At 42.9% G+C, this 14,213-nt stretch overlaps 1 protein-coding gene across 2 annotated transcripts in view; it reads left to right on the forward strand.

The window, feature by feature from the left end:
- The first annotated feature begins 849 nt into the window (after positions 1-849).
- Positions 850-14,213, forward strand: part of SNCA (synuclein alpha) — a 62,910-nt gene continuing 49,546 nt past the window's right edge. The window contains exons 1-3 of one of the 2 annotated variants that reach the window (XM_005517461.2): positions 850-1,032; positions 2,467-2,612; positions 8,653-8,694. In XM_005517461.2, the coding sequence (XP_005517518.1) occupies positions 2,492-2,612; positions 8,653-8,694 (163 nt within the window). In that variant the 5' untranslated portion in view covers positions 850-1,032; positions 2,467-2,491. Of the gene's footprint in view, positions 1,033-1,147; positions 1,254-2,466; positions 2,613-8,652; positions 8,695-14,213 lie in introns of those variants that run through there. The other variant, XM_014259542.2, reaches the window with a different exon arrangement.

The raw sequence follows: 14,213 nt of genomic DNA on the forward strand, positions 1-14,213 counted from the left end.
TGGATGAAAGATGCTCCTTGCAGCTCACAACCTTGTATCTCATCTATGCCACGTTCTGTTTCTCCTTTTGGAGTGCAATAAAAGCCAATCTGTTTCTGTAAGTCTTGCAGGATTTGAATTGATGTACTGAATCTGAAGGTCCATCTGTTCTAGTGCCTTGTCTCCTGCTGATCTTGGCTTTTCATGCTTAAATTCTGTGACCAAAATAGAGAAGTTTGATAGGTTTCCCTTTCTGGGGAGAAAGTGACTTCTCTGCATGAGCTTAAGATTCAGGTGGCAGTGGCCACCAGTGTGGTGGAGGACTCCAGCAGAGCAGTAAGGGTTGGGCAAATCTGGCCGTACCGCTCTTCACTTAGGATGAAAATTCTCGTATGTGTGTGCAACAGAGTTAAGACTCGAATTACACCTGCAAAAGCACCACCTCCCGTGCTTAAATCGAGCTGGAATCATGAATCTTGTGAGAACAGTCACATTGAACTGCAGCCATTCAAGGTGGAAGATTTGGAAGTAGATGAAAAACCAATTAGAAGCTGGGGGAGATTTTCTAGGGCTTTGGTGAAGTGACTCAGGGGTGTGCCGCATCAACAGCTCCCTTAGGCTTCTAAGATGAGGCGCTCCAGGCTTTGGGGGGAGCGGTGACAGCGCGGAGTCCCAGCGGGACCAAGTCGCCCGGCCTGCCTCCTACCCCCAGGGAACAGGCGCTCCCCGTTTGTCACGCCTCCTACCTCACTGCCACGGAGGACGTGGCAGGGTGGGCGCAGGGGGCCGGGCGGGGGGCGCATACTCAACAGGGAGCCAGAGCCTCCGCTCCTCCCTCCCGCGGCGCGTCCTCCCGCCCTCGCCTCTCGCCGGCACTCGCCGCCTGCGGGGCTGCCGCCGGGGTGGTGCCAGCAGAGCCGGCCGGCTCCGCTCCTCGGCATGTGCTGAGCAGGGGCCGCTCCCCGGGGCCGCTCCGCGCCTCGCCCGCCCGCACCCGCGCCGCCCCTCGCCTGCTCGGAACGGCTCGCTGGCCGGCGGCGGAGGAGCCCGGCGGTGAGTGCGGGCAGGGCGGGGGCGGCTCGGGGGGCAGCGCGACTGTGCCTGCGGAGGATTCGGGGTGTATGTGTAATGCCAGAGATAGCTGGCTAGATACGTCCTGTTGAGCCTTCTCGTGTGGGCGCGGGGGAGGGAGGAGAAGCCGGGCGCCGTGTGCCGACGGCGTGTCCGCGGGAGCCCGTGGGTGCCCATATGGTCGCGCCGCTCTGCTTCCCTCGGTAGGTGCCTCGCCGTGTGTATGTATTTATACGTATGTCTGTGTTTGTATATGTACAGCTACATACACACGCGCGTATATAGGGGCGCGACGTCCCGCTCCCTCTCTCCTCCCTCCGCGGGTGCCCGTGTGTGGTTTGATACACACCCGCCGTGCCAGGGGCGCCAGGTCCCCCCCTGGGCCGGGGGATGCTGCCGGTGGAGGAGCCGGAGGGTCCCGCGGGCGGTGCTGCCTCCCCCGGCGCGGTGTGTAAAGCCCCCAGCCATCCGCAGGGCAGCAGGTACCGTGGGCAGCTTGGCTGGAGCACAAGCGCTGCCTTTCTTCGCACGCTCGTCACGAGTTCGTGGAAAGCTGCGACAGCCCAGATGCCTTCTTAGACATCCATTCCTCCTACTCAGCCTCTGGCAAAGAAGAGGAGATAACAGGCAGCACTTCTGTCTGTGTGGGTGGAGGAAGAGAAAGGACTACTGATAATGGATTTGTTGAAGGGACACTGATTCTGGGTTTTAATTACTGTTTCGGTGGTTTCGGTGTAACACTGGGTTGAATTGCTGCCAGAGGACTCTCTTGGTAGCTTTAGTGCAGTGCTTTTAAAATCCTGTGTTCTTGCTTTTGCTTTTTAGTAAAATATTTTCTTAGCTGTGATGCAGGCAAGGAACCCATTCAGGAAAATTCAGTTTCCAAAAGAATGATGTGGACTGTGTGTAAAATGCTGGACTAATGGAAATGCAGCATTTTTTATTTCTCCCAGTCCTGAGTTGTAATGGCATTTTCTTAAAACAAGTGAACATTTGTCATTTATGGAAGGTTTTGGTTTGTGTGGTTTGGTTTTCAGGTTGGTCTGTTTGGTTTTTTAAGTTGCTGGTGTTTATTTAAGTTGGCTTTTTTTCTCTGGATGAGAATCACAGGGCTAAATCTTGCATTCAGCACATGAGCAGAACTGTCCTTTGGGAGAAATGATGCCTTGATAGGCAAGAAGGCACTTATATCAATGGAATTGTCTTCCAGTCAGAACTGCATTTTTGACAACCTCTCTGTAGGATTCTGTGGAAATAGGATATCTGTTTCATATAGCTATACAATTTGGGGGTATAAATAATATAATTTAAAGTCATTGTGATCCCATTTAGTTAGAATAGTTTTTTTCCCTTTCTGGGATAAAAAGCTGAAAAAAAACCTTACTGAAAGTGTGTACTTTTTTTTTTTCCCTCTAGAGCTGTGTGAAGAAAGTCTTCAGCCATGGATGTGTTCATGAAAGGGCTTTCCAAGGCAAAGGAGGGAGTCGTAGCAGCAGCAGAAAAAACCAAGCAGGGTGTGGCAGAGGCAGCAGGAAAGACGAAAGAGGGAGTCCTCTATGTGGGTAGGTGGGCAGCAGCCAGCACGCTGCTGGTCGGTGCACCCAGACGTTCACATCTGGATCCTCATCAGACCTATTCTTCTGCAAAAAAATATGTAATTGTTCATAGGAGACCATTGCAAAGGAAACAAGAGGCAAGCTGTGCCTTCCTGAGCTCCGGTTTTTTGAAGCCAAGTGCCTTACAGTACAGGTCATTGGCTGGCACTCCATGCAAGAAGTTTTGTAGATCAAGGCTCAAGGGTGGTTGGTGCAGTAAAAATAAATATGGAAAAATGTAGAAGCTGGAGGTGAAGGTGGCTTCGCAGCATTCTACAGAGCATGTGGGGCTTGAATAGGATTTCAGGAAGAGAGACTTGAGAGGTTAGCTCAGGAGTTGAGTAGTAGACATGCCGACTGCTTGGTACATTGACAGTAATGTTTTGTATGGCAAAGTGTTATCTTCTGAAATTAATTTCATGTTCTGTAATTACTATTGCAAATTCATGGCAGATATTTTCCACAACCTCTCAAGGAAAAGCCTCTACAGTTGATGAGGTAGGGCAGGTAGACCCCAAGGTAACAAAGCAGTTTTTAGTGTCTTATTCTAGGCCATACAAGTCTTGCATGGAAAGCCTGAGATAAAATTCTTTTCAAATCCCTGACTGGTACTTCAATGCATGATAGTCATCTTCATTTAGCAAATATTGGGCTTTAGAGGAGTGTCGTGCAAATGCTGTCATGAAAAATTCACAGAAAAACAATCTGCCAAGACTATATGAGCAATATATGCTTATTTATAAAAAAATGATTATGGATCTGTTTCTCTTATTCATCAAATAAAGCTAGTCCATGAAAGAATGGAGGGGGGGAAAATAGCCTTTTCTTTAGGTAGTTTCTGTTCTGTTGATTTTGTAGCAGGTCACTTCTGTCATGGGCTCTGTGCATACTGAGGGAGATGTGCACACGTATCAGAGAGAAGTTAAACAGAGCTGAAAACCATAGGCATTTCTTTTCAATGGGAGTACTGAGGTCTCTGGTATTCCAGTGCCTTTTTTGGATTCCCTCTATTGTTGCAGGCTAGTGCCAGTCTGTAAGAAATTATTTCTGCTCCAGATAGTGTGGACTACTCATTTGGAATATGCTTCCCTCCCTTTTAAGCCATAGCAAAGCTCAGTGCTCTTGCCAACAGGGATGGCAGTCATTTTGAGCACTAATTGTAGGATGAATCTATTTTAAAAGGAGCATCTGCTCATTTTCAAGATATTGAAATAGATGTTCTTCCACTGTATATTGTGCTCGATGTTGGAATTATTTTCCAGCAGCAGGACTTTCTTTTATTTTGTTTTCTTGTAGTCCTGGCCAAGCTTCTGGGGTCATTGATTTCTTTGTATTAGAAACGTGCATTGTGTGCTAAATTAATCTTTGTGTCTGACCTGTTCTCCAGACCATAATAACATTTGAACCTAGTTCTGTTCCCAAAGGCAACAGATTACCTATTGTCTTCAGAGATGCTTTTGCTGAGGTTGAACTTCGGAGGGCAGGCTTTCTATTTTTTTCAAGAAATTGCTGGGGACAGCAGAGCCCTGAGCCATGATAGGGACCTGTGCATGTGACTGTAGTGGAGGATCCTTCTCCCACCAGGTCCCTCCTTTTCAGGAGGCACAGGCTGTGTGCACGGTGTGTTGTGCAGGGAAAAGAGCCTTTGGTTGGAAGCTGTCTCCAGAAGCTCTGGCAGCTTGTGTCCAGTTGTGTGCTTGCCCATACAGGCAGGAGGTTTCAGCAAGTTCATATAGGGAAAGGAGGAGCTGGATGTTTCTGTCTATTTCCCAAGCACACAGCAGAGGTGTCTCTTCCCCTGTGCAGCATTGGCAAAGGCCAGTGTGATACTCTTGTGCTCTGCAGGCTGATAATGATTGTACTGAGGAAGGTGGTAAAGCCCCTTTGAGAGCAGAGGAGAGGAGCAGCACAATTCGTTAGAGCTCATGAAGACTTCTCACTCCCTTTTTATAAAGTTGGGTTTTCAGATTTGAGATTCACAGCCAGATTATACTGTGAAAGCTGCCTGACATATTGCAAAGAAGAACCTAACAACACTGGGCTGAGTGGGACCTGTTAATCATTTTCAGTTTCATAACATTCAGCCTCCAGTTGCTGCTGGAGAATTAAGAAGATGCAGAGTCTTTGGTCCAGATCCCCTAAGTGATGTGGTCTCCCACTGAAATCAGTGCAATTTAAATAAATCTGGAAAACATCTGGACTTTTCTGTCCAGGCTGCTGTTAGCTATTACGTGAAAGACTGTAACCTAATTCTACCTGGTAAGAGTTCTATTTACAACAGCTGCTGTTTGGGATGAAATATGGTCACTGTAATTCTTTTATTCTTGTTTTGGTTTTAGCAATTTTTTTGGCACAAGGAAAATTTCTCTTGGCAAAGGGAGAAACTTAGAGTTATGTAGGAGAGCAGTATATTGGAGGATTAATTGAGGATTTTTTTTTCCCTGTCCATGCTGAAGTCTAATTTCTTCCCTCAGTCCACTGTCGAGCCTCCTTTTGAGTACCCAAGATCCCTTCAATACAGTCTACAATGTGTTTTTCTGCTTTCAAGTATTGGGGTTTTTTTCTGCTTAAGCTTCTCTGCCAATGGGCTTCAGCATTGGCTAGCTGAAATTGGTGGTTCTCTCTTAACTCTTTCAAGCACAGCATCAGGACCTTTCTTGGTGTCAACCAATGGCCTGGTCATTGTTTAGAAAGGACTGAGGCTCAGCAGTCCTGTGTGTGCTGTAAATTTAAAGCTTCATCTTTCTGTATCCTTCAAGAGCTGTTAGTGTGAAGCAGAAAGGAAGTGAGTGGCACTACTTAATCCCCACTCGCTTTGAAACCAGGAACTGAGTAAGAAGGATGTGCTCACATACCCTTGGCAATGCAGTGTGCAGGATGTCTGTGGAGCTTCATGTGTGCTTCCAGGGAGCTGGAGTTTTTGCTCAGTTGACTCTTGAGTGCATGTTCTGCGCCCAGGAATGGAAGTTTCCAGTCTGATCATTTTTGGTTTGTCATAAGCTCACAGAACAAAGGAATAGTTTATTAGCAGCCGGGTGGCTGACAGTTGTTTACTACTCCCTGTGCTGGCACATGGCCTTAGAGTAGAGCATAGCACTCATGACCTATTTGGCAAAGCCATCCAAATTCCTCCACTCCCTTTTCATAATCTTTCTTATTTTCCTTTGGTAGTAGAAAAGCCAGCAGAGCAGTTGAGGGACTCAAGGTCGGTCTGGTGGAATAATGGGCTTCAGCACTTGGAAGCAAGTGTTTTCCTTAAATGTTGATGGCCCCTTCCTCTGATTTGGGTTTATGTCTCCCAGTCTGTAACCAGTTCTGACTAAGCAATATGAACAGTCCATTGGTCTCTCAAATAGTCCAGAAACGAGTGTATTTGCAAACTGCTGATGCACTCCTTCATTCTGGCACAATGACAGCAATGATAATAAATCATGAAGAGACTTTATGGTACGTTTTATAATTGAAAAAAAAACCCCAAAAATGCTGTTTAGTATTTTCCCTCCCCTCACACAGATGTCTACTATAGCTAGGAAAAGTAGCATTACCATGTACTACTATTGCTTCTTGGTTTATGTTAGAGCTGTGTTCCTTGGTCTTTATATTACCCCTACTTGGATTCCTCTGTTCCCCTTGTTATGCGGGGTATAATGAGCAAGACTGTTGGTATTTTGGGAATGCCAGGATGAAAGACAGCTACTTTCTCCCAGAAACAACCAGCTTTCCTTCATGGCCAGCCAGAAGTCGTCCTACTGAATTCAGCTGTTGTTATTTATAGGCCTGTTCTGGCAGATCCTAATGTGCTTCTAGATGCTGTTGTAGCTGTGATGGCAGGAACAGCTACTTGCATGCAAGTGTGCAGCAGTGGGGCAAGTGCTCTTGAGCTCTAACATATGCTGTAGGGTCTGGAACACCAATTGGCTGGTTGTTTGCTGATTAATGGATCTGGCTATACATACCCCTATTCCATATGGGTCTGTGAGCTTTTCTTTTTTTAAAGAAAAGTCTGTCTTCCACTAAAGAGACCGGCATTCCTGTGAGAGTTGTGCTTATAGCAGTGTTTTGTCTGGGCAAGTGAGGTGAGAATGGACTTGGAATAGGTCTCTCTGGAGATGTGTGCATTGCACTGGTCCTCAGGGAATTCTGGTGTGGCATCCTTCCCTTTCTGACCTTAGGGAACCGAGTGCTTGCTAATTCACAGGTTTCCATGTCTTTAATGGCTTGGCTTGCAAACAGTCATTTCAACAACATGAATTAAATATTGGCCAGATCTAACAATGCCTTTAAAAGCATGTGCTTAATATTGAGTATTCCAATAGACACACTGTAAGCCTGAAGTGGTGTTTAGTTGCTAGAAGTCAGTAGAACCATCACCTGCTTGAATTCCAGCATGTGCTTTGCTTCTTCAGGTCTCATGGTTGTACAAAATTGAGAACCCAAGTCCAAAAACAAGTCCTTAGGTGGGAGCACTTTACATATAATGAAGCTTCACATTTTTCAATGGTAAATATTTTTCAGTGAGAAAAAGCAAACTTCTTTAAAAGATAAAACTGGAATAAAGAGGGAAAAAGACTTCTCAGCTGTTTAACCTCATCATTAGCTAAAGGAACATTTCATTTTACTTCATGTAGTATTTTTTCCCTTGTATTTATCATGGGTTATTATTCTACTCTTGCTCTTGGGTAAGAGAGCCTTTTCAATCATGTAATCAATCTAATAGTGCCAGAACTACATGGCTAAAGTTCCATAAATTTGCAGTAGTAGCGAGTAGGACATACTGATGAATGAGCTTATATTGTGTTTCTGTGTTTAATTGTATTTTTGTAAAGAATTTTGGACAAAAAGTTGGTTTTTTTCCTAATATTTTTCTGCTTATGCATTTTCTTCTGTTATGTTAGAAGTGTAAAGTTAGAAGTATAAATTATAATGTCTCAAATACTGAATGACAGACAAAAAATTGCATTACAAATAAGGTCATTTCTGTGTTGGTAAGAAAAATAAAATGTCATCCTATCTCTGCCAGACTAGGTAAGATGATTAACTAGGAGCCATAAAGTCTGTTAATTGCACATTGTTAAGCATCATAGTCCACAGATGGATACAAGTCCCTGAAATATAGCCAAATTATGGAACCTGACAAGGGCAAGTAGAGGGCTGGTAGGGAAAAAGACATCCGGTTATGTTTTAAACAGCAGTGCTAATTTGTTTCCCTTCCCCTTAAAGACACAGGAGATTGTTCCCTTTCATGCAGCATGGTTAAAAGTCATGGGTTTTTTTTTTGCAGGGTTGTTGCAGAAATCAGTTTGGTCTTCAGTGTGGCAGAGTTACATTGCTTACACAGTTCTGGTGTTAGGCCTCAGTTTAGCAGAAGCTCCAGGTTTCTGCCTGCAAATCATATGTGAGCTGTGGCATGTGCCTCTAACAGTGGATGCAGCAGACCTTGGGTGTGACCTGGGGGGAATTTCCATGTTGAAATCCTATCTATTGCTTAAAGTTGTTCTTTTGGATTAGTTGATATCTAAATCTGGCTGGCATTTCTATCTCCCCGTGAATTTAACCTCTTTGTGTAGTTCAGTAGTGATTGTCAAGCCCTACAAGCTGAGATCTGGCAAAGATGAAATTTTGATGATCTTCTGGAAACTGTGGCTCAGAGCTTCTGCAAATGTATGCATGATCCTCCATAGGGCATTAACATGATTTCTGTGCAGAGTCATTTGTGTGAGTTTGCCATGTGGGAGACCTAACATAGCTATTCAGAAAATGGTGGGGAAGTCAGTATGTACTGCAGAAGTGTTTCCAGTATTATTCACCTTTCCACAGTTGATACCCATCCATGCATGGTTCTGTCTCTTCCCTTAGACTGAATTCCTTTTTAATTTCTTTTAATGGCATTGGAAAATACTGTATGCAATGGTATGCAGCCTACATATTGATCCCTCTTTATCATCTGTCTAGTCTTTACCAGTACTTAAGAACATGTGTTTTCAACCTAATATTTTTCTTTGTTTAGGTTCCAGGACCAAGGAGGGAGTTGTTCATGGTGTTACAACAGGTAGGATAATCATCTCTTGATTTTAGCTTCTTTCCTCCATGAGATTAACCAGCCATTTAGCTGTTAAAAATTCTGGTTTTTTGAGAGCACTACAATTTATGAAAGATGGAAAAGCATAGGAAAATTGAGAGATCTGGTTGGGTGGGAAGGCTGAATGGAAATGACTTACAGGAAAGAAACAAATTTCAGAGTTTTGATTGGAATTTGTCACAGTTATGAGTGTTTTGAAATGTTTTTTTAAACTGACTAATCTTTCAGTAGCAAGAGCACTTTCAAACTTGGAATTTGATGCCAGGCATGTATCTTTACAATAACATTTCTACACTAAGACAGGGTAAATTTGCATTTTAAATTGATTTTCAGGGATCATCTTAAGTATGAACTGAAACCAGTAACCAATAATTTGTTTTAAGGGGAAAAATGAATGAAAGTCTTTGATATCTATGGAGTACAGAAAAGCCTTAGTTGACCACAGGGCATTGAATAAAATGTATAATTTTCTGCTGTAGAATGTGGGAGTTCTGGTGATGTGAAGAGAATGCATGGTCAAGAAATTTAAGTTGTTTTTTCCCCTAACACGTTCAGAAACAAATAAGAGTAGAAAAGGATTTCTTTTTCCTCAGTGTACAGCCAGTGTGTCATTTAGCTCACATATCAGTGTGTCATGCTCACATAAGCCAAGGCAAAGGATAAACAGTGGCAGGTAAACAAATGTCAGTACTTAATACACAACCCACATAAATGGTTGAAAAGTGAGTCAAGAGTGTTTCTAGTAAGAAAATGGAGCAGAATATCGAGGCTAGTCCTTCAGAGTTTAGCCTCAGCATGTGTGCTGCTGTTATGAGATTTGAAATATCAGCTCATTAGACCTCAATTAAGAGAAATATTCAGAGGGATCATTGCTATGACCAGTAGAGGATTGCAGCAGAATGAGATTTGGGGCACATATACTCAATATCATCACAGATGTGGGAGTAGCAACTGAGAGCACTAGGAGGCGAGTTAATAGAGGTGATGTTCACCAAGCTGGGATGTGGCAGAATTGAAGTCAAGGGCATTTTGCACAGGGATGAAATTTGCTGAAGCAGTAGGATTCTAGTGGGCTAGCTCAGTAGGGGACTTGCTCATCCTGGAAGGAACTACTGATTTCAAATGCTGTACCTCTCTTTATATGATGGCCAAATATTTAGTTCAGCAGGAAATTTTCAGTAGGTAAATAGAATTTTAATGGATTTGAAAATATGTTAAATTTTCTTCTGGAAGGTACAAAACAGACTGTAAACCCAAACATAAGGGGAATGTATCTGTTACGTGCTGTGCCTGTAAATAGAAAATTTGAAAAAGTTATTGTTGATTTTAAGCAAAACAGTAGCTGCTCCTCGCACACTTTAGGAAACGGGTGACACAAAGTGAAACACCCGAAACTTGGGAATAATAGGTTGTGTGCTGCAGTTTGCTTCCTTCTGAGCTTTCAGGCTGTTTGAGATGAGTTTGGCTGTTGAATGAAAATGGAAAATGAACAGGGAGTGAACAGGTTGAAATGTGGCAGTGGTAAGACTTCAGGCAAAATCTAAGAGATCAAGGCTTCCAAAATGAAACAATATGGACTTGCTAATGTAAGAAAGGAGGAACTGCTTGGACACATTTTAAGAATAAAAAAATAAAAATAGTTGTTCTGGCAATAAAAGAAGGTAGATAAAAACAGATTTGGATTCACTGTAGTGATTCTTTGAGGTATAACATGAAGACAGATGCTAGTGAAGTTGCCGGAGAAGTCAAATCCATTTAAATCAATACTGTTAAAGTTGATGCGACAAAAATGCCTTTTAAGTCACTTGTAAAGACCTGCTTGTCTCTTTTCATATGACTGGGAGTTCACAAGTTGTGCTGGTCTTATGACATGAACTCCCCAGTGCATCATTTGAAACCTCAGGTGAAGTAAACGCTTTGTTATGTAAATACAAATGGTTTGAGAGGTTGGAGACAGTCGGATACAAACTAGAATCACAGGTCAAAGTGAGTGTTCATAGTTTTGCAGTCAGTCTTCTTAATGTCTGAGTTCCGAAATCTTGATAGTTTTGATCTTTGAATAAGCTGTGATTTAACCCCCTATGCTGGTGAAATGACATACCTTAAAGAGCTAAGAAACCTAAATGCATTCCTCAGTCAGTTAATTTCCAAACCCAGAATTACTGGACTGAGGTGTTTCTTGCTTTGAATGTGACCTGACTGTACCATGACATCAGGATACTGTGAAATGAGGATTCCAGGCTGTGATTCACAGGAATATGGTGAGTGTGTTGTCAGGTCACCCTTTCTCTGATCTTCTGATGATAAAGCAGCTTTGCTTATTGGTTTTATGGGGTGTATGCTTGTGTTTAGATTTTCCTAATTAAAATGTCTCCTGGCCTTTGACTGTAAATGCAAAATTCACATATCTTACTTATCTCCCAGAAATGAACAGTATCAAAGATGAAATATTTACAGTCCATCTCCTGATATTCTAAATAAAGCACTATTTGTGAAAAACTCAGGGCAAAAAAGCTCTTAGTCCTTCAATCATGTGAGTGAAGGCACAATATTGATAGTAGTAACCACAGTCACGTGTCTTGCTTAATTCTTTTATCTGATTAGTCTTGTTTTTCTTAACATTCTTAGTCACTGGTACTCCTGCTCTTTAACTCCACAAGGTATCTTACAAAAAATTGCGTAAATTAAAGAACCACCATATTTATGGCATCTTCATAAATAAATTCTTCGAGTACTTAAGACAAACTCACTGTATGGAATACATACTCAAAAGCATATTTGTAACAATGAGAGTAAGTTCATTAATGCAGAGAAATTTTGTGGGTTGAATCTACTTTTATTGTTCAAGGTTGAAAGTAGCTAGTTATTATTTTGAATTGCTCCAGAGGTTTTACATTGATATGCTACCCAGTTGTCTGTAGTAAGTAATGAAAAGGCAACTGCAATGCCAATACTTTTTGCACAGTTCTATAGACAGCATATAAACTCAAAGTTAGCCTTGGTGTGGTGATTGTTCATTGTCCCAGGGTCATTTAATGGAATGGACAGTCTCTGCATAGATAAAAGATGTAATCAGGCCATAGTACAGCAAAGCTCTGCAGAAGCTGGTTTGCTCTGGTTCTCAACACCATGCAAAGCAGATATCAATTTTACAAAGACTTATGGCTTAAGATCGTTAAGCAACCTGGTATTCAGATAAATTAAATACATTGGAATCAACCCCCTGCATTCTGAACTGATTTGTTTGTGCACACTTAATGCTTTCCCCATTACTACTTAGTGTAAGCAATAAAATACACGAGACTGGAAATCTGTTTTGGATTTTCTTCTCCTATTGCGGGATTTTCAGATCTGGAGGGTCACCAGGCTGGAGCTCATTATCACTCTGGTAATGATGTTGTCTAGTTATTCCTTAGAGACAGGAAAGACAATTCTCTCCTTGCTATGAATGCTTTTGCCAATCTGTGCTGTTAATGTAGTTTACTGAATTTATCTTCATGGCTCTGATTTCTGAAGCAGTGTGTGAGAGATCTTCCATGGTAACTCCTGTGTCAGCTTTGTCTGTGTGCTAGTTTTGCCTGGGATGGAGGTAATTTTCTTCATAGTACCTGGTACGGGGCTGTTTGGGATTTGTGCTGGAGCCAGCGTTGATAAAATAGGGATGTTGTAGTTACTGCTCAGCAGGGCTTACACAATGCTTACAGCATTTTGTGTTTCTCATCTCACCCCACCAGTGAGGAGGCTGGGGGAAGACACAGCCAGGACAGCTGACCAGAAGGTTATTCCACACTGTATGGCATCATACTGGGCAGTAAAACCATGAGGAGGGTTGGTGGGGGTCATCTGCTTGGGGACTGTCTGGGCATTGGTTAGTGGTAAGCGATTGTTTTAATTTGCATCACTTGTGGGATTTATGTCTTTCTTTATTTTCCTTTTTATTACTATTACTGTTTTATTTAAATTCAACCATACGTAGCCTATGAGTTTTCTTATTTTTACCTTTCCAATTCCCATTCCAATGTGGGAGTTCTGGAGATGTTCTCCCCATCCTGCTGGGGGAAGGAGTGACGGAGAATCTGTGTGGTGCTTAGTTGCCAGCTGGGGTTAAACCATGGCTGTCTGAAATAGTAGCAATCTTAAGTATGCTGGTTTTGTTACTACTTTTATCAGTATCTTGCTGCTGTGCAAGTAGTGGTGTAGTGGCCTGATTCTTTCCTTTTTCATTTGAGCTTGTATGTACTAATCCTTTCCCAGGATAATGTGTTTCTGGGAGGAGGAAATGTACTTCAGACAGTGCCTTCCCAAAATGCTGTAGTATTGGGAACAGCAGCAACTGGAGAGTTGCTCTTGGTATGTGGTTGTACTGGCCCTGACAACATAGTGTAAGAAATGTGAGTATAATAATGGCATTGAGAATCAGGTGGCTTATACTGCAGCACCCACAGTGCACTCAATTCCACTCTGTTTCTTGGTATTTTGGGGTGCAGTTGCTTTAAGAGCTTGAGGTAATGAGATTAATTGTGCCTGTGACAATCAGCACTGTACAACCATGCTTTATCATTTTATCAGAAAGGATGATGCTCAAGGCCAACTGAGCCCTTGTCAGCATCAAGTCTACTGAATTTGTCTTTTACGTGTTCTGCCATTCAAACTTTTTTGGAAAGGGCAGTTTTCAAAACAAAGTGTGTCACTTCCATACAAGAAAATTTAACAGGATGAAAGGACCCTGAATTATAGAATCATAGAAATGGTTTGAGTTGGAAAAGACCTTAAAGATTATCTGATACTAGCCCCCTTACATGGGCAGAAATGCCTTCTACTAGACCAGGTTGCTCCTGGCCCCCTGGCCTTGAGCCCAGGGATGGGGCATCCCCAACTTCTCTGGGCAACCTGTTCCAGTGCTTCACCACTCTCATAGTAAAGAATTTCTTCCATATCTAAACCAATTCTCTTTTAGTTTCAAGTCATCTGCTTCTGCCCTGTCCCAATATGATCCTGTAAAAATTCCCTCTTCACCTTTCTTGTAGGGTTTTAGGTACTGGAAGGCCACAATTAGGGTCTCACCAGCTCTCTGTCTTCTTAGGAGGGGTGCTCCATCCCTCTGGTCAACTTGGTGGCGTCCCCTGGACTCACTCCATCAGGCCCATGTCTGTCCTGTGCTGGGACCCCAGAGCTGATGCAGCCCTGCAGGTGGGGTCCCACCAGGCCAGGGCAGAGGGGTAGAATCCCCTCCCTTGACTTGCTGGTTTGCTGCTTTGGATGCAGCCCAGGAACTCTGCCAGAAAATGAACGACACAGAGGGAAAACAAAAAGCAGTACTGAAACGTACCCAGAACATATCTCCACTTCTTTTAAATTGTTTAAAATTTAAATATTTATAGGGAAATTGGATTTTTGAATCTACTTCTGTAAGGTGCTACTTTATTTTCTTAGAATTCTTTCTGCCATTTGGAGCAACATGAATGAGTTTGTTTCATAGTTTCTTTCTG

This window comes from Pseudopodoces humilis, chromosome 6, assembly GCF_049639895.1.
Source record: "Pseudopodoces humilis isolate 2021_Gansu_Grassland_sample_001 chromosome 6, ASM4963989v1, whole genome shotgun sequence".
NCBI classification, from domain to species: domain Eukaryota; kingdom Metazoa; phylum Chordata; class Aves; order Passeriformes; family Paridae; genus Pseudopodoces; species Pseudopodoces humilis.